Source organism: Oryx dammah, unplaced genomic scaffold, assembly GCF_014754425.2.
Source record: "Oryx dammah isolate SB20612 unplaced genomic scaffold, SCBI_Odam_1.1 HiC_scaffold_2, whole genome shotgun sequence".
In the NCBI taxonomy this organism is placed as follows: domain Eukaryota; kingdom Metazoa; phylum Chordata; class Mammalia; order Artiodactyla; family Bovidae; genus Oryx; species Oryx dammah.
Window position 1 is genome coordinate 73,272,632 of NW_024070186.1, and position 18,605 is coordinate 73,291,236.

Genomic DNA, 18,605 nt, shown 5'->3' on the forward strand with positions numbered 1-18,605 from the left:
CAGGTCTCCGGCATTGCAGAAGGATTCTTGACCATCTGAGCTGCAAGGGAAGCCCAAGAGTACTGGATTGGGTAGCCTATCCCTTCTCCAGCGGATCTTCCCTATACAGGAATCAAACTGGATCTCCTGAATTGCAGGCAGATTCTTTACCAACTGAGCCATCAGGGAAGCCCTTAGGGAGAGAGAGAAGTTGTAATTCTGATATCAGAAACCAAAAACTAGTTAAATGTTTCAACATTTGGAGATACACTCAACTTTGGGAAAAAAAATTGCAGAAACAAAAAGAGAAAATAATGTCTTTTGGAGCACCTGCTTCAGAAAACAGGAATTTGTGAAAACTTTGATTTGCACATGAGTTTAAAATAAAAATGTAATCTTTGCCAACAAAGGTCAGTATAGTCAAAGCTATGGTTTTTCCAGTAGTCATCTACACAACGTGAGCGCTGGAGCATAAAGAAGGCTATTGTTGTTTAGTCACTCAGTTGTGTCTGGCTCTTTGCGACCCCCATGGACGGCAGCAGGCCAGGCTTCCCTGTCCTTCACTATCTCCCAGAGTTTGCTCAAACTTATGTCCGTTGAGTCAATGATGCCATCCAACGATCTCATCCTCTGTTGCCCCCTTCTCCTCCTGCCCTCAATCGTTCCCAGCATCAGGTTTTTTGATGGTGGTGCTGAAATTGTGGTGCTGGAGAAGAGTCCCTTGGACAACAAGGAGATCAAACCAATCATAAAGGAAATCAATCCTGAATATGCATTGAAAGGACTGATGCTGAAGCTCCAATACTTTGACCACCTGTTGGGAAGAGCAGACTCACTGGAAAAGACCCTATGCCTTGAAAGACTGAGGCAAAAGGAGAAGAGGGCAGCAGAGGATAAGATGGTTTGATAGCATCACCAACTCAATGGACATGAATTTGAGCAAACTCTGGGGAGGTAGTGGAGGACAAAGCCTGGCATGCTGCAGTCCATGCGGTTACAGAGGCGAACATAACTTAAAGACTAAACAACAACCTCCCAGGATGACACAGGGGCCAGTAACAGATTTAAAGGGAAATCTGGTTTTCCTGCGCTGTCTAGCTACCAGGGTTCTAGTCCCTTTCACTTCTCAGGTCCTCATATTTCCCGATTGTATACCAAAGGGTCAAATGAAAAGATCTCTGAGCCTAGTCCCTCAAAATTTAGGGTTCTGAAAATTCTTGGTTATGAGCTTTTGCCTTGGGACTTGGCAATAAACACCTGAGTTTCCCACAAGTCTCCTAAGACGTATTTCCCTAACCTATATCTACCTAAAACTGTTTCTGAATCAGCAGCCCTTGGATCGGATCTTGTTAAGCCTCGTACCAGACACCCAAACTATAGTGGGAAATCCTAGCGGCCGAGCGGCCACCCCCGGAATGGGGACTACAACTCCCAGGGTGCCCCGGGACGGGGGCGCCCCCTCGGATTGGCCGGAGGTGCGTGACGCTCAGTGTTTTGGCCCGGGCGGTCACATGTTTCCTTTGTTGTGAGCTGTGGAAGGGCTGGTGGCTCCCGGAGACGCCGGCGTTGGAGAGGGTGCTGCGCCGCCGGCTGCTAAGGGACCGCGGGGGCCGTCGCTGTTGGCCACTGCTGCTGGCCTCTTCCAGCCTTCGCCGAGAGGTACCCGGGGATGACAGATCCGGGACTGACCGAAAAGCGAGGAACCGGCCAGAGCCGGGGGCGGAGGGACGGCCCAGGTCATGCCTACGGGGGTGTCTGCAGGAGGGAAGCCAACGGCCGCCGGCCTCTCGAAGCCAGAGAAGGAGGGTCTGAGGAGAGATCGCGGCTGGGATTGCAGGGCCCTTGTCTGGGGCGGGGGGGGGGGCCCCCCTGGGAATCTCCTGGGGGTCGTCAGCCCCGGTTCCGTAACGACACTCTGAAAGGAAGGGCACTGAAAGGCTGGCATTACCGCCCCGGAACCGCGACGGTGCTGGCGCGCCCGCCGGGGGCGGGTTGGGAGGGGCATGGCCTCTGGGGCGGGGGGTAGCAGGTGCGGGTCAGTCACTACGCCGCCTGCGGGACTAGGGGCAGCTGGAGGACAGGACCGGGGGAGAGGGGTCTCGCATGTTGAGGATGGGCTTCGAACGGAGCGCTGCTCTTCTTTAACCGAAGGAAGCGCTGAGAATGCAGATTCTGAAATCAAGACTTCGCGTTTGGTGGGGGCGACAGTTTGTTCCAGACTGGGAGGACTGACGGGGTCAAGGTGGGTCCCAGGGCTGGGGGCCAGAGAAGTCCTATTAAAGCGGTTGCGAAACGTGCTCGGCGCTGTCACCTGACCGTTACCCCCGCCCCCACGGCCCGAGAGCCTTTGTTTACCACTGCTTGCCGCGGGGCCCGCGCCGGGATCCGGGCCCTGGAACGACAGCCCCGCGGGAGCCGAGGCGGGCGGGGGAGTGGGGGAGCCGCTGACGGGAGTCCCCGCCTAACCTCACCTCCTTCCCACCACTCCAGGCTTGGGTTTCTTAATTTAGTTCGTAACGGCCCCGCCCCAGGCTCTGGACTCTCGGGGCAGACTGTTAAGGCCGCGATGATTGGGGCCCTGCGGGTGCTTGAGGGCGGGACGACGGGGCGGCTTCCGTGTGTTAATTGGCGGGTGTCTTGTCGCTGGGTGGACGTGCCCAGGCCGTTATTCCCCGCCCCGCTGAAGGTGATCTGGAGGACACGCGGGAGCGCGCGCTTGCTTCTTCGGCAGCTGAGGCCCCAGCGGAGCCGCCGGCGGCGCGCGCTTCCGCGCCCGAGCCTACTGGCGCGAGGACCAGCTGCTCCGCCGTCGTTGGGTGGCCGCCCCGGCTTCTGTCTGAGCTTGGGCAGTTCTGGGGCCCGCGGAGGACCGGATAATTAACCTTTAACTCGGTCCCCTAGTCCGCCCAGATGGTGGAAAGAGCCTTCAGGCGAATTAGTGTTTCCCTGTTCTGCAAACTAGGTGTAAATGGCGCTTCCCTGGTGGCTCAGACCGTAAGGAATCCGCCTGCAACGCGGGAGACCTGGATTCGATTCTTGGGTTGGGAAGATCCCCTGGAGAAGGGACCGGCTGCCCACTCCAGTGGTCAGGCCTGAGGCCTGGCAGGCTACAGTCCATGGGGTCTCAAAGAGTCCAGCACGGCTGAACGACTTTCACAGCACCCTAACACAACGTTTTAGAGTGCCTCACAGTCAACCCCTAAGGCAGATTGACTCTTCCTCAGTTAATTTTAGTGGAGTTTAATGATTAATCATTTGCTCTCTTGAATAGCTTTTAAAAAATCGTGTCTTAGTATTTGCAGCTAAGACCGTTTAGGCCCACTAGCGAGGTTGGTTTTTGTTAAGTACGGGAAATAGGTTAAAAATCTGCCTCCTGTCACCTAAAATGTGAAATTAGAATTGTTTTTTTAAAAAGATAGCTTTGTATGGCTGAGTCCTTTCTCTGTTCACCTGAAACTACCACAACTTTTTGTCAATCGTCTGTACCCCAATACAAAATAGAGAGTTTAAAATTTGAAAAAAAGATAGCTTGATGATATCCTCCCTCCACCCCCTCCAGAAAGTGAATTCTGTATCCGGGTTTAGCTGAGTTGTTTGTGGAAACAAACATCATAGCTCACTCTTATATGATGACAGTTACAAAATCTACAAAAACAGTTGTTTTAGCCACAGTGTGTTGAAGATGCGGTTTTCCTAATCTGATTTAATAAGATACTAGGGTTTTATCAGTTTTTTTTTTTTTTTTCCTATAAATCCGTAGGAATTCACCCAAGAAAGTATATTTCTGTAGAAGGTAGATTGAGCTCCTTGGGTGAAGAAAGAATTGCATTTGAATAGTTCTCGTTGATTATACATTCTTAATTTATTTTTAAAATTCAAGTTGGAATGACTACACCGAAAGGAGCAGCCTCTGTGATCCTGAACTGCCTCATCGCTTGTGCATTGAAGGCATTTAACATTTCTAAATAAGTACAAGATGCAAACCTCTAACCTTTATAAAAAATAAAACCACCACTCATAAGCCTTCTTATCCAGACAAAGCCTGTGACTTAGTCTCTAAACAGGAAGAAGAAATAATACTCTGAGTTGGAGCTTACTATCAGCTTTAATTTAAACTTTATTGGTCTTTGTCCAAGTTGCTAAAACTATGTAATGCCTTTTCAGAAAACATTGTTTTAGCTTCCTTGTTTTTTCTGCCATTTACTTGAAACCCAAAGGTCAAGCCTGTGAAAAACAAAAAATACTATTTATTAAATGAGGGACTACAGTTACTTTTGTATATACTTTTTTCTTATCTAGGAATTTGGGACATCCTTTTTCAATAAATATTTCGGTATAAACTGTATAAAAATGTAATAAATAAAATATCCTAGTATATCCTCATAAGTATATGAAATATATAAGCATATATATTTTATATGATTCTATTTCTGTTTTGACTGAAACAGAGTAAGTATATGGCCACTTGACAGTTGTTGACAATTTGAAACCTTTATTCTTTCTCCTGTTAAGAACACTAGCAAAGCTAGATTTTTTTTTAAGTAAAGAGTTTGTCACTCTGCCTAAATTTATCACCTAAGGGCCACCATTTTTTAGCATTTGGCACATCTTAAAGTCTACTAAATTGATGTCTAAAAGTCATTAGGCTTTGCTCTTTACTCAGTGCTTTCTAAAACATACTTCTGCAAATCATTTGTGTTACCACAAGGTAGATAAAAATCACTGACTTAAAAGTGCTTTAGTACATAGAGCATCCATGTAGTAAAAGATTGGATCTCAAACTTGTTTGAGTGACAGAGTACCAGATGGTGTCCTGCAGATTTAATTAATTCTAATAGAACCAAAAACACTTTTGCTAAAAGAAAACATAACTATATTATATATCTATAGGTCTTAAGATTTTAAAATAAAAATGCATTAAATACCTAAAGGAAGCATGTTTCTAGCAAGATAAAACAAAAGACATTTAAACTTACATGACAAGTAGGTTTGGTAGGATAGCTTTATACCAGGTATGATGTCTGATGATCAACAATTTTTTTTCTTCCGTTGGTGGTTTGGGAATATTAATAGCCAAAAGTTTTAAAACAAGGGAGAAAAACAGTGAATGGAGAAGTTAAATTTTTTTGTTCTATGATTTGAGAGAAGACAGTATTCTTTTCTCAGTTATAGAACCATAATTGTTTAGTCTGACAAACTGTGTAAGCACTCCTAAATTTTTCATCATTGGATACCTTTTATTTCTCTTTCTCTCATTAATCAAAGTAATAATGTATTGACTATTTGAGGTTCATGTAAACAAGGGATAATAACTTGGTATCATTCTAGACAAATAAATGTAAAGCTTTTGTTGGTTTCTGGTATAGTATGGTGTGTAAATATGTTATTGGTGGTTTCATAAGAAAAATAGAAATGTTGAAAATAACACCTTGAAGACTGGACTTTAAATATTGCATTTGTAAAACTTGTTTCAGGAACCACTACTCCAAGAGTAAAGTTTTAAGTTGAAAGTTTAAGAGTATAAATTTAAAGTGGCTGTTAAATGGAATGGTTCAAATAAATCAGCATTTTAGAAAATGGGGTGAAAAAATTGCTTGGTTTCAGATATTTCAATGTTAAATATGGTTTTCTAGTTATTTTTAAATAATGAATTTATATGTTACAGCATTTTCTGGCTTTCCTTCTGTTGAGCTACTGTATATCTTTAAAGATAAACCTTTTATTCATTAATCTTTTTACTGTCTTGATGTGTTATTCTTCACTTAGAGTTCAGTTTGAGAAAATGGGAGTAGTGTGGAGCATAGCATGTAGCTAGTGGCAGTTCATTATCACAGGTTGTTGGAACATGTTAGTCAAAACTGTTGGTTTCCTTTGCCATCTGGAATTTATTAGTCTTTGTAAGCCCCTCACTAATCCATACTATTTTAAGGCTGATGGTAACTTCATTCTTTGTATAGGGTTCCGCATTCTAAAGGAAAAATAAGCTTGATTGCAGTACAACTACATTCTAAGATCAGTTCTGATACTATATATCTCCTTTGGACTTTGTGCACTGACCTCCTCTGTCCCCTGCCCTTAACTATTAGGTTGGTAAGTATTACCTAAAAACCCTCCAGAAAATGCCCAGGTGAATTGCCTTGCCCTTCTGCTCTTTAAGGTATAATTCTAGACTAGATCAGGCATGAGAGAATCTATTCCAGTTTGCACTCTAGCAGAAACAATTTGTTTTCTGCAAGAGAAACACTGAGAATTTAAATCTATTTTAGTATCAATCTTTGAGTTCTTGTTAGATTCTAATCTTAGCCTACTCCACAGCATCTAAAATTGGATCTGAATCTGATATTCACCAACCCAGTGCCAGACAGAGGGGTAGGCTCTCTAGAATTGTTTCTTGAATTGACTTGAGTAGGCTCAGGATTTTATTGTCTTCTTGGGAAAAAATACTTATTTAGCTAAGGCTTAACAAACCCCTATTTTGACCAAGTTGACATATTCTTTACCAAAGTACACACAAGCTAGACTGACTTCTGCAAATAAGGAAACAAGGTAACATTCACCTCACAATCAAAGCTTAATCCAGGTATAGAGATGTGTGTTTTTTTATACATGGAGAAATCAGTAGTTTGTATCTTGGTTTTTGAGATCAACATTTGAATTTGCCTAAACTTGTTAAGAATTTATGAGTTCTATTTATAAATATCTAGGCCAGAAACCAGAAGTACTTGTATTTAAATACCGTTGGTATTCTGTGCACAGTTCAGGGTTTCAGTATCTTCTCAGAAGCATTTCTCTCTTTCTTTTCAATATACGCACACAGAGTTGTGCTGAATTGGTTGATTTCTATAGGTACTAGAGTCCATAAGATCAAAGAAACAGAAGAAATACACATTTATATACTAAAAGATATAAGATAATTATTTGATAAGCATAATGATTCTGTATGGATAATCTAGATAACAATTAAAAACTGAAATGTTTTTTTCCTGAATTTCCCAAAATACTTGAGATTTTCTTATTGATTTCATAGTTACATAAAATATAATGACTGAACTGTTTGCCTCGAGTAATACTGATAGACCAACTCAGAATTATTTAATGACTGCAGATACAAGTAAAACATTATTATCAGACTTTCTTCAAATATCCAATGCAGAGTTACCATAGGAATGTTTCATCATCTCAACTCCACCATTGTGTACTCATCTTTCATTCAAGAAACCTTACTGCAGGATAAAATTGTCAAGAAAGGAATTGGATATATAAGGAAACTATTTTAGGTATAGAGTAAAATTTTTAATTCGCTTTAAGGAATTGTTATTCAGGATTGGTTTTTTATGCAGAAGTTAACTTCTAGTCACAAATTGAAATCTATTAAAACCTTTTTTCAATATTAGTAAACAATGCCAATTATACATGAAGTAATTACTATCTGACTTTTATCTGACTTATATATTGCTGTTCTCCATTTATTTTAGGTGTGGAAAAACTGGGGCTTTGATCAAGCAAATGCTGAAAAGGTATTATAATATTTATAAACTCTTAGCATTGTTATTAGAAAATATAAATCATTTTCCTTTAACCAGAGGTCACTTGGACTACCTGAGTAGCAGGGAACAAGATCATATAGGAAGACAGCATCACATCATTTCTGTTACCAAATAAACTATCGACACACTCCTTTCTGACCCTTACAGATCTCCTCAGTCTCCCTTCTGCAGTTTCTCCAGTCCTAGGGACACTAAAATAAGTTATCTCCATTCATTTTTCTGGAACATAGGCCAAAACCATGTAGTTTTTAAATCTACCTAACAATTTGAAACTAGGTCTACATTTCATGAGTTCTACAGTTGGAAGTAAATTCTAGAATACCCTTAACCAGAAGAATCTATCTTAAAAATCTTCCTTTCAAGTGAGAGTGTAGCTCTAGGAGTAAAGCTCCTGAAGAAGATGAGGGAGAGAAAGAAAAGGATACTAGCTTTTCTAGACAAATCGCGTGACTTTGGCAGTCAGTCATTGAGAGTCCAGTCACCCTTGCATCCACTAAATTACGCAGGTATTATTTTCCATCATTACATTTCTTTGGGACAAGCATTTTCCTCTTGTTTTTTTCCAGAGATGCCTACTTATTTGGTACTTTTTAGTGATGGGAATAACAATGCTTTGATATCTGCTAATTTTTTAGAAGAACTCAGTCTAATTTTATGTTTAGTTTGCTTATATATTACTTCACTTATTTTAAATCTTAAACCTATACTAGATACTGTATTTTGAAATGTTATTAAACTTGTCTTTACTAGTTAAAATACTTTGTGTAAAATGGGAAAATAAAGTCTACTGAATTACACCTGGAAGCCGAAAAGATGCTCTGAAATGTTTCTCATATTCCTTTTTTTTTTTTTTTCTTTTTTAAATTTATTGTATTGAAGTATAGTTGATTCATAATGATGTGTTAGTTTCTGCTGTATAGCAAAGTGACTCAGTTACACATATATATTCCTTTTTATATTTTTCCATTATGATTTCTTATAGGATACTGAATATAGTTCCCTGTGCTATACAATAGGACCTTATTGTTTATTCATTCTATATGTAATATTAATAGTCTGCATCTGATAATCCCAAATTCCTTTTTTTTTTTTTTTTAATTAATTTATTTATTTTTAATTTTTACTTTACAGTTCTGTATTGGTTTTGGCATAAATTGACATGAATCCACCACAGGTGTATATGCGTTCCCAAACATGAGCCCCCCTCCCACCCCCCTCCCCACAACATCTCTCTGGGTCATCCCCGCGCGTCAGCCCCAAGCGTGTCATATCCTGCATCAGACATAGACTGGCATTTCGATTCTTACATGATATTATACATGTTTCAATGCCATTCTCCCAAATCATCACACCCTCTCCCTCTCCCTCTGAGGGACTCAGAGGGAGAGGGAGAGGGTGTTTCTCATATTCCTAAGACATTCTTGTGCAAATCATTTAGTCTGTCATCATACAAAGAGTTTATATTTTATGGTGTTGTAGACTAGTTCATGGAAAAGTTCTCAGAAAGTCTAGAGAAAGTGAGGCTGCCCAAAAAGCCAGGAAAAAGTTGCTTGAAAGGAAACAGCCCAGATCTATGAGATAGTCTCTTACGTCTTGTTTTTTTTGAATGCTTTTAATAACGAGTGATTTTATAGCTGTTCGTGTTTTTTGGTAAAGCAGTGGAAGACCTCTTGGCAGTCATCTATCAAGGAAAATAACCATGGGAATTAAGCTGAAAATAACATAAAAAGACCTTTAACTCATATAAAAGTTTAAGACTTTTATTAATACTACTCAACCAATATGCTATCCCCAAACTTATCAGATACACATACTATAAGATAACAAATAGCAAATACAAGATACAGTAAAATTATTGGATACAGAAAGCAGAGCATCTTTTCATTTATGTTTCTTTCTTGTCCTTTTTAGCCAAAAGGGAAGTTCTTAGTAGTTGCGGCACGTTGTTTTGCATTCTGAACATATTTTCATTTAAACTTTGAGAAAACAAAAATGTATGGAGGCAGAAACCAATTACAAGTACATTTTGGATCACATGGCAACTTACTGAGAAGTGAAAAGAGGGTAAAAGGAACCGCCTTAAAAATAAAAATTTAAGCCAATTGATAGCTGTAGTCCAGTGCCTCAACCCATCAGTTATTTATTCATAGCATTTCTGAGGGAGACTTGAAAGGGAGTGGGGCATAAATAACATATATTTTTAAAAATACGAAAATACAGTGCTATATCATTGTAGTGTGAATTTGGGGGGAAATAAAGACAAAACATATCTCACTTAGCATTTAAATATATGTACCTCCTTTTTTCTATGCCTAATGCACTGATCCAAGTATTTTCTATTAATACAGCATTGAACATCTGTAGGTAACTCTTCCCATATAATCTTGATTATTTCCTTACAGTAGATCGCTACAAAGGGACTTAATGGTCAAATAGCATACATGTTCTTAAAGGCTATTGATAGATATAGCTGAATTTTTCTGTAGCAGCACTATATTAAAATAATAAGTATCTATATTAAGATTTGAATGTAGTCAAGTTCTGTGTGGTACAGCATTCTGACATAGCTCTACCTTCAGTAGATGAAACCCAGTTTGTGAAAGGGTAACAGAAGGTAATATATTAGTAATTCACAAAGTATGTAGTATCCTTTCAACTAGGGGGTTTAAGGAATACTATTGCAAATTGCCCCTAATGTTTTCATTGTATAAATTTTTATCTATCTTTATCAAAATGAGATAGTGCTCTATACCCTGTATGGAATAGATTATGTAATTTTATTGTAGTGTTTACATCAAAATGAAATTATGTAATTGGAGTACTAAAACTTTTTACATATTGAAATGTTTTAATTTTTTTACTTTTAGCCACATAAAGAAAATCTGTAACAGTTATTTCTCAACAATTATATAGTCAACTGATGTAACAATGGTACTAATATTGGGACGAAGACTAAACAGAGAGGATCTCGGGGTGCGTGATTCACCAGCAACGAAGCGTAAAGTTTTTGAAATGGACCCTAAATCTCTGACAGGCCGTGAGTTTTTTGACTTCTCTTCAGGATCATCCCATGCTGAAAACATCCTCCAGATATTTAATGAATTTCGAGATAGTCGTTTATTCACAGATGTTATCATTTGTGTGGAAGGAAAAGAATTTCCTTGCCATAGAGCTGTTCTCTCAGCCTGCAGTAGCTACTTCAGAGCTATGTTCTGTAATGACCACAGGGAAAGCCGAGAAATGTTGGTTGAGATCAATGGTATTTTAGCTGAAGCTATGGAATGTTTTTTACAGTATGTTTATACTGGAAAAGTGAAAATCACTACAGAGAATGTACAGTATCTCTTTGAAACATCAAGCCTTTTTCAGATTAGTGTTCTCCGTGATGCATGTGCCAAGTTCTTGGAGGAGCAACTTGATCCTTGTAATTGCTTAGGAATCCAGCGCTTTGCTGATACCCATTCCCTCAAAACACTCTTCACAAAATGCAAGAATTTTGCATTACAGACTTTTGAGGATGTGTCCCAGCATGAAGAATTTCTTGAACTTGACAAAGATGAACTGATTGATTATATTTGTAGTGATGAACTAGTTATTGGCAAGGAAGAGATGGTTTTTGAAGCCGTCATGCGTTGGGTCTATCGCGCTGTTGATCTGAGAAGACCACTGTTACATGAGCTCCTGACTCATGTGAGACTCCCTCTGTTGCATCCCAACTACTTTGTTCAAACAGTTGAGGTGGACCAGTTGATCCAGAATTCTCCTGAGTGCTATCAGTTGTTGCATGAAGCAAGACGGTACCACATACTTGGGAATGAAATGATGTCTCCAAGGACTAGGCCGCGCAGGTAAGACTGATGAGTATTAACTACAATATAATTAGCAAAAGTTTTTGTTTTTTTAAAATATTTTAAAGCTTCCCGAGTGTAATCTCCATGTAGTCATTTATATGTATCATCTACTTGTGGATTTATGTAATTTGAGATTTGTCTTGGATTATAACTCATTAGAATTTCTCCCAATGAAGACTAGATTCATCAGTAGCACTTTTCGTTATTGTTCTGAGCTATGAGACAGTATTGCAAAGGGTCTTTGCAGCTAGCATGTTTCAGCCTATATCTTCTTAACCTATCTTAAAAAGGTTAATTTTTCTTAACCTTTATTCGGTAGCAAATTTATTCCACGTTTTCCCAAAAGATCTTCGGATGTTAAGTAACTAAAGACTGTGTTAGAGTTTGTTAGACTGCTTCTACTTATAAAAAACAATTTGTGTATTCACAGACTAACCTTTTTCCTAACAGACAACATGAAATATAGAGATCAAGTAAGTTGATACACATTGAGGGGATTCTCAGATGTAAAATCAAGGTTTCAGATCTTTTCTCATTGCAGCAGTTACTATATTTAAAACTCTCTTTGAAAGTGAAAGTCACTCAATCGTGTCCAACTCTGCAACCCCATGTACTATACAGCCCATGGAATTCTCCAAGCCAGAATACAGGAGTGAGTTGCCATGCCCTCCTCCAGGGGATCTTCCCAACCCAGGGATCAAACCCAGGTTTCCCGCATTGCAGCAGGATTCTTGACAGCTGGACCACAAGGGAAGCCCGAGAATACTGGAGTGGGTCGCCTATCCCTTCTCCAGGGGGTCTTCCCAACCCAGGAATCAAACCCGGGGTCTTCTGTATTGTGGGAGGATTGTTTACCAACTGAGCTATCAGGGAAGACCCATTTAAAACACTTGTAGATTTTAATTCATAAACTATAGAAAAATAATCTCTGTGCCTTAAGAATGGAAGAAATAGTATTAAACATTTTCCTGTGAATAAGCAAAAATTGGCTGTTGTGAGACATAGTAAAGAATCTTAAATATTTTTCTAATAAAGCTGACTTTTTTGATGTGTGTGATATAAAATACATAACATAAAATTTGCCATCCTAACCATTTTTTTATTGTTTAATAGTGCTAAACATATTCACATTGTTGTGAGACTGGTATTTATTTTCCCATCCTATCTTCACTTTGCCTATAAATCTATTATAGCATAGCTCTTAAACCATATTTTTAGCATTAATTTTGATTATCAGTGTTTTGAAATGTGATTAAAATTCAGCATGTTGTGAGATCTCATTTTTAATTATAATTCAGCATATTATGATCTGTCTTTAAAATCTACACGAGTTTGGATATAACAAGATTTGATCTGTTTCCTATAAGTAAAATGAGATTTATGCTAAATAGTGCTTATTTCACAGGTTTTGCTGTTGAAATTATTAAATGCAATAGTCTTAAGGTACTCAGCATAGAAGGTGGTACATAGGAAGTGCTTTAAGAATTATGGCTATAGGGTAGTGTTAGTATGACCCACTTTAAGAAAACTTCCAGTACTTGACAGTCTGAACTTTTTTACAAATGGGATACAACATTGAGTAACTATTATTACAAAAATTAATGTAATATTTCTTTGTATATTAGCTTTAGAGTGCATTTTTTCTTCAGTCAGCTGACTTTAGTTAAAAATAATTGTTTTATAAGAAACAAATATAAAATATTTTACTCCTAATCTTTTAACAAAGAACAAAAAACTAAAATTTTATTCTATAAAATATACTGATTTTTTAAAAGTTGTTTTTAGGACAGTTAAGAGACTTCAGCTGAGCTTAAGAATGTGAAAGACCAGAGTTCTTAAATGTATTAATTAGGAAAACTAAACAGCTTTGGGGCTGTTCCAGAACTTTTCTGGACAACCTGTATCTCTCCAAGGGGAGAGTCGTATATTTTTCAAAACAGAATCCCCTGTGGCAGACAGAATGGTTTGGGGTCAAACATGGTTATATTAAAATTACTTATAAAGATATGACCAGAATGAAATCAGAGTGCAGCCTAAAGGTAATTAAAATCAGGTTATAATTAGAGAATTTTCTGATTTTCTTATTCAATTTACAAAAATACAATTTTACATCCTATTTTTAAGGGAACCAATCCATTTCATACAGTGAAACACATCTGTATATATAAGATTATGATACCACTTTTCTCCAGGAGACTAGTAGAAAAAAAATCAAGCTGTAGTTATATTGAATTTTCAGACTAGTATAATAGCAGATATTTATTTTATATAAATTTTATATTATGAATTAAGTGAGAACTCTAAAAAGGAATGCTTTATTGTACAACTCTGCTATCACTTGTCCTTTATATTCTGTCCTCCACTTATCTGTTACTACATGTTAGTATTAATCACTAGGAATTTCCTTATCTGAACAATATGTATTCTTTGTAAAGGTTCTCATCTTTCTGAGAAACTACAAACTTCTCTGTAAGAGAAGTGACATCTCCACTTCTTCAACTACAGCTCATTCTGACTTCTTGTCACTCTACTGAAACTCCTCAGTCAGGTCATCTATTTGTTCTTTGTTAGCCTCTTGTCAGTTTTTATTCACCTTGATCTCTCTTTCGGATCTGACATTTTTAATTGCTTAAATCCTTCTTGAAACTCTCTTCTGATAGCTTCAGGAGTACAATTTCCCTCATGGTCTTCTTCTTCAGTACTCTTTTTCAGTTTGATAGTTCTTTGTCTATTGTTTGAAATGTTGATATTCTCTTGGTTCACATCTCATTGTCTTGCCTTGATAGGTTCCTAGGTGATCACATCTATTCTCATGGTTTTGATTAACATGCTTACTATTGACTATGAAAACTATATCCCTACCCCAAGCTTTTTCATTCATTCATTCATTTATTCCATCATTCAGCCAATGTTTTTTTAAAAAAATAATATGTATAGTTATACATTTATATATATTTGAGATGCATCTTTAAAACAATAACATAGGTAAAATAAATCTCACAGTTAAAAATAATTCTTTTATAATTTTAATATCCAGTCCATATTCATGGTCCCCCAGTCTTTTCCAAGCTGTTTTTTAATGAACTTGAATCCAGTCCAGGACTAGTACAGGATCGTTGCATCTGTTTATTTCCATGAAGTCTCTTATTCCAAAGCGCTCATTCTTTTTCATGAATCTTACTTGTTTATGGGCAAGTTGTCCAGAAAAGTACTCCACGATGTGTATTAGTCTGGTCACTTCCTTGTGATATCACTTAGCTGCATTTAGCTGTTTCCTGGAAACTGAAAGTTAGCTTCAGCTCGATGGTGAATAGTTAATACTTTTTTGCTAGAATTCATTCTAGTTAATGTATGTATCACATACATTAGGAGAAAGACAGCATAACTGGTTGTTTTACCATTAGTGATATGAAGATTAGCTCTTGATTAGGGCGATGACAGTCCAAACCCACCAGTGTATAGTTGGTTATACTCTCACAGCATCCAATATTTCTTTAGTGTTTATTGTGTGCCAGATATTCTCCAGAGCTCAAGCCATACTGGACAGTGATACCTGTATATACCCATGTGTCTCTTAAATGACAGAGAAAACCCCAAGATACACTGTATTAAAAACAGAGTGTGAAAAATTTTTTAAACGAAAAAAAGAGTGTGATGGCAGTTTTCTAGACAGAGGACATAGAACATAAGACCATAAAAGCTTTGCTAATCAGTATTGCCAATTGTAAACCCTGTGTCCATAAAGAAAAAGTAGTGGAGACCTATCACAGAAGTAAAAAGCTTAAGAATGGTTGTTTTTATTAATATATGTTATGCAACTTTAAATTTCTATACTAAGGTATAATAAGTTTTTAGTAAACACCTAGTGCAAGCTTCATGATGTGTTAAGGGTACTGGCTTCAGAATCAGAGAGACCTGAACTACAACCTACCTCTGCATAACTAGTTAATTCTGTGACATTGGGCCAAGCACTTTAACTTCTCTATGTGTCAACTTCCTCATCTGTAAAATAAGCATAATACAATCTACCCTGTAGGATTGTTGTGAGGATTAGAACTACTGTGTGAAAAAGGCATAGCCTAGTGTTGGACACAAAAATGCTTAATAAAAATTATTGCTAGTTTCATGAATAATCAAAATACAGTTAAAATTTTCACTATACTTTTACAGAATAGGAAATATAGTTTGAGAGACATAAATGCTTGCTATCAAGTGGTTTAAGTATAAACTGTTCATATCTACAGAAAAAATCTGCAACACTCCATTAAACAATAGAGATAGCTATGATCTAATAAGTTCATCATTTTGAGTTTGGAATTGGTTAATTAAGTACTTGTTTCTTCTAATACTTCCTACTACTCTTGTCTAATAAGCAGTTACTATATAATGAAAATAGGAACCTATTGCCATAATGAGGACAGGGTTCAAGTTCTTATTGAATAAATCAACGAGAAGACCAAGGTTGTTTTTTTTTTTAAAGAAATACTATTTTAGAATTCAATGTTCTGAGTTTGTTTCTCTTAAGTTATATCTGCTATATTGGATTCATGGTCTACCATTTTTATACATGTTAGTTCATTGTTATTTTGAATGCATTTTTATATTAAAGTACTGTGTAATGTCAAAGTCTCTCTCTACCTGACCCTTGATATATCAGTGTATATATATATAAAACCCTTTTATCCCCAAAGGGTTACCAGTTTTTTCACTCTTTTAAAAATATTCTTTATATACAGAAGTGTGTGTGTGTCTGTCTCTGTGTACATGTGTCCTTACTGTTTTTTATACAGATGGTAGTATACCTTATTTTTATCTCCTAAAAATATCTTGGAGTTTCTTATATATCGGCACATATAGGTCTTTGTTCCTTTTTTTTTTAACTCTTCATTATGGAAAATTTCAAATTCACTCTTAAGTTGTATAGTATCACATTTATGGATACCATAAATTATTTAATACCTCTTTTAATGATGTACATTTAAGTTGTTTCTAGATTTTTTTTTTCATTGCAAACAGTGCTCAGTGAATACTCTTATAAATATGTCTGATAAATTATAGCATAAATTACTAGAAGTGAAATCACTCAGTCATAAAATAGGTATATTTTTAAAACTTTGCCAAGATATTATAAAAATTGACTTCCAATTTATACTTTTCCAAAAATATGAAAATCCCCATTTCTTTACTCCTTTCCTTATACAGTATTTTAATAGTTTTTGTAAATTTTTGCTACTCTGGAAAAGTGAAAATTTGTATCCATAATTTTTTTTGCTCTAACTTTAAACTTTATTTTTTGGGGGATATAGTCGATTAACAATGTTGTTAATTGTTAATTGTTATTTCTTCTAATACTTCCTACTACTCTTGTCTAATAATTGGTTACTATATAATGAGCATTGGGTTGTATGTATTCTTTCAGATCATGTTTTTCTCTGGATATATGCCCAGGAGTGGGATTGCAGGATCATATAGTAGCTCTATTTTTAGTTTTTTAAGGAACCTCCATATTGTTTTCCATAGTGGCTGTACAAATGTACATTTCCACCAACGGTGTAGGAGGGTTCCCTTCTCTCCAGACCCTCTCCAGCATTTCTTGTTTGTAAATGTTTTGAGGATAGCCATTCTGCCAGTGTGAGGTGATACCTCATTGTAGTTTTGATTTGCGTTTCTCTAATAATGAGCATGTGTCCCATAATCTTGATTTGCATTCCTGTCATGTGCAAGTTTGAGGTTTTCCAAGTTTGAAAACCATTTATAGGTTGTTTTTTTCTCCACTTCATTGGACTCTAGTGTATCAGAATTCTGACTGGAAGTGATTGAAACCAGCATTAGCATAGAAGGGAGATAGATGTTTTAAAAGGGTATAAGAAGATGTTATCTTGTAGAACTTAAGGGCAGAAGGTCAACAGGATTTACAAGAAGACTGGAACAGGCTACTGAAAATCCATCAGAAATCTAGCCATGCCCTATCTCTACCTCTTACCTCTGCCTTTCTCTGCATATTTTCATTATTCTCTCTCACTAGTCTGGTTAAATAGGACCATTCATGGGATTTGGTTTCTATATTACAAGGTCAATCCAGAGACACTGAATGTCACCCTCTCATGTGGAAAGATAATCTCTGATCCAGACAGCCTTCTCTGGAGAGTTACCTGTGGCCTTGGAGTAGGATCATGTAGCAGAAAATTGATAGCTGAAATTCTTGTCCCATATGTGAGAGCAGACAAGTTGATAGTGGCTATTAATAGTAAGGTGTGGGTTTTCTCCTTTGTTCTTTCTTAACTTGAGGCAAGAGGAAGGGATGGAGTAATTTGTGTTCATTGGAGACAACAAAAAATAACCATGTTTCTGCCTAGGAGGTAACACTAGTATTCGGCTTTATTCTTCCCTTTTATTCTCTAAGAATTTATTATTTCTTTTACAAAGTTGTAATCTATTTCATATCATAGTCTGCTGTTATCATTTAATATATGGTAAACATTCTCATGACATGAAATCTACAGTACCGTAACCATCTCACCCACATTTAAACTCTTCCTGATTTTTTACCAGTAAGTGAGATAAATATCTTTGTGACTATATAAGCATACCTGTAATTAGTTTCTGATAATAAATTCTTAAATAATTGCTTGTTTTTAAGAGTAAATATTTGGATCTTTCAATTGATACAACTGTTTCCTTATAGAACCCATTTTGCCTATTCCAGTTTCAGGTAGAAAGCCTTACCACACAAGTTGAAACTGTCCTCATTAAGTTTAGAAAGCCGTATGGTTTATGGCTGTCATAAGCCTCTTTATGGGGTCATTTATATACATTTATATTGATGAACCATACCCAGTGATTCCTCTAGGCTCAGGAACTTTTGTTTTTTTGGATACATACAGTAAGATCAGACTATCAGGGACAGACTTAACATTAATCATGAGGGACTGATTAATTCATTTATCTTTTAGTTTATATATATTTATTTGCAATAAGAAATGGAACTGTCAACTGTTCCAAAAAATGGAATGGTTCAAATGGAACTGTCAAAAGATATTTTAAGTCAGTGCAGCCAGCATATTCTCTTACTGTGGGCAACTTACCAGTTGGGAAGCCAACGTTTTCAAAGGTTGTTTGGAATCTAGACAAAGAGAGCTAGTAGACCTTTAGAACCAGACTCTTCCCAGCTAGTATAGTGTGAGGAAGTCTCACCCACCATAAAATATTCTTACCAAAGAACCAGTAA

General features: G+C 37.3%; 1 protein-coding gene across 4 annotated transcripts in view; it reads left to right on the forward strand.

The window, feature by feature from the left end:
* The first annotated feature begins 1,480 nt into the window (after nucleotides 1-1,480).
* Nucleotides 1,481-18,605, forward strand: part of KLHL24 (kelch like family member 24) — a 32,715-nt gene continuing 15,590 nt past the window's right edge. The window contains exons 1-4 of one of the 4 annotated variants that reach the window (XM_040251786.1): nucleotides 1,507-1,638; nucleotides 5,937-6,069; nucleotides 7,455-7,496; nucleotides 10,394-11,374. In XM_040251786.1, the coding sequence (XP_040107720.1) occupies nucleotides 10,455-11,374 (920 nt within the window). In that variant the 5' untranslated portion in view covers nucleotides 1,507-1,638; nucleotides 5,937-6,069; nucleotides 7,455-7,496; nucleotides 10,394-10,454. Of the gene's footprint in view, nucleotides 2,222-5,936; nucleotides 6,070-7,454; nucleotides 7,497-10,393; nucleotides 11,375-18,605 lie in introns of all 4 variants that reach the window. The other 3 variants (XM_040251767.1, XM_040251793.1, XM_040251775.1) reach the window with 3 other exon arrangements.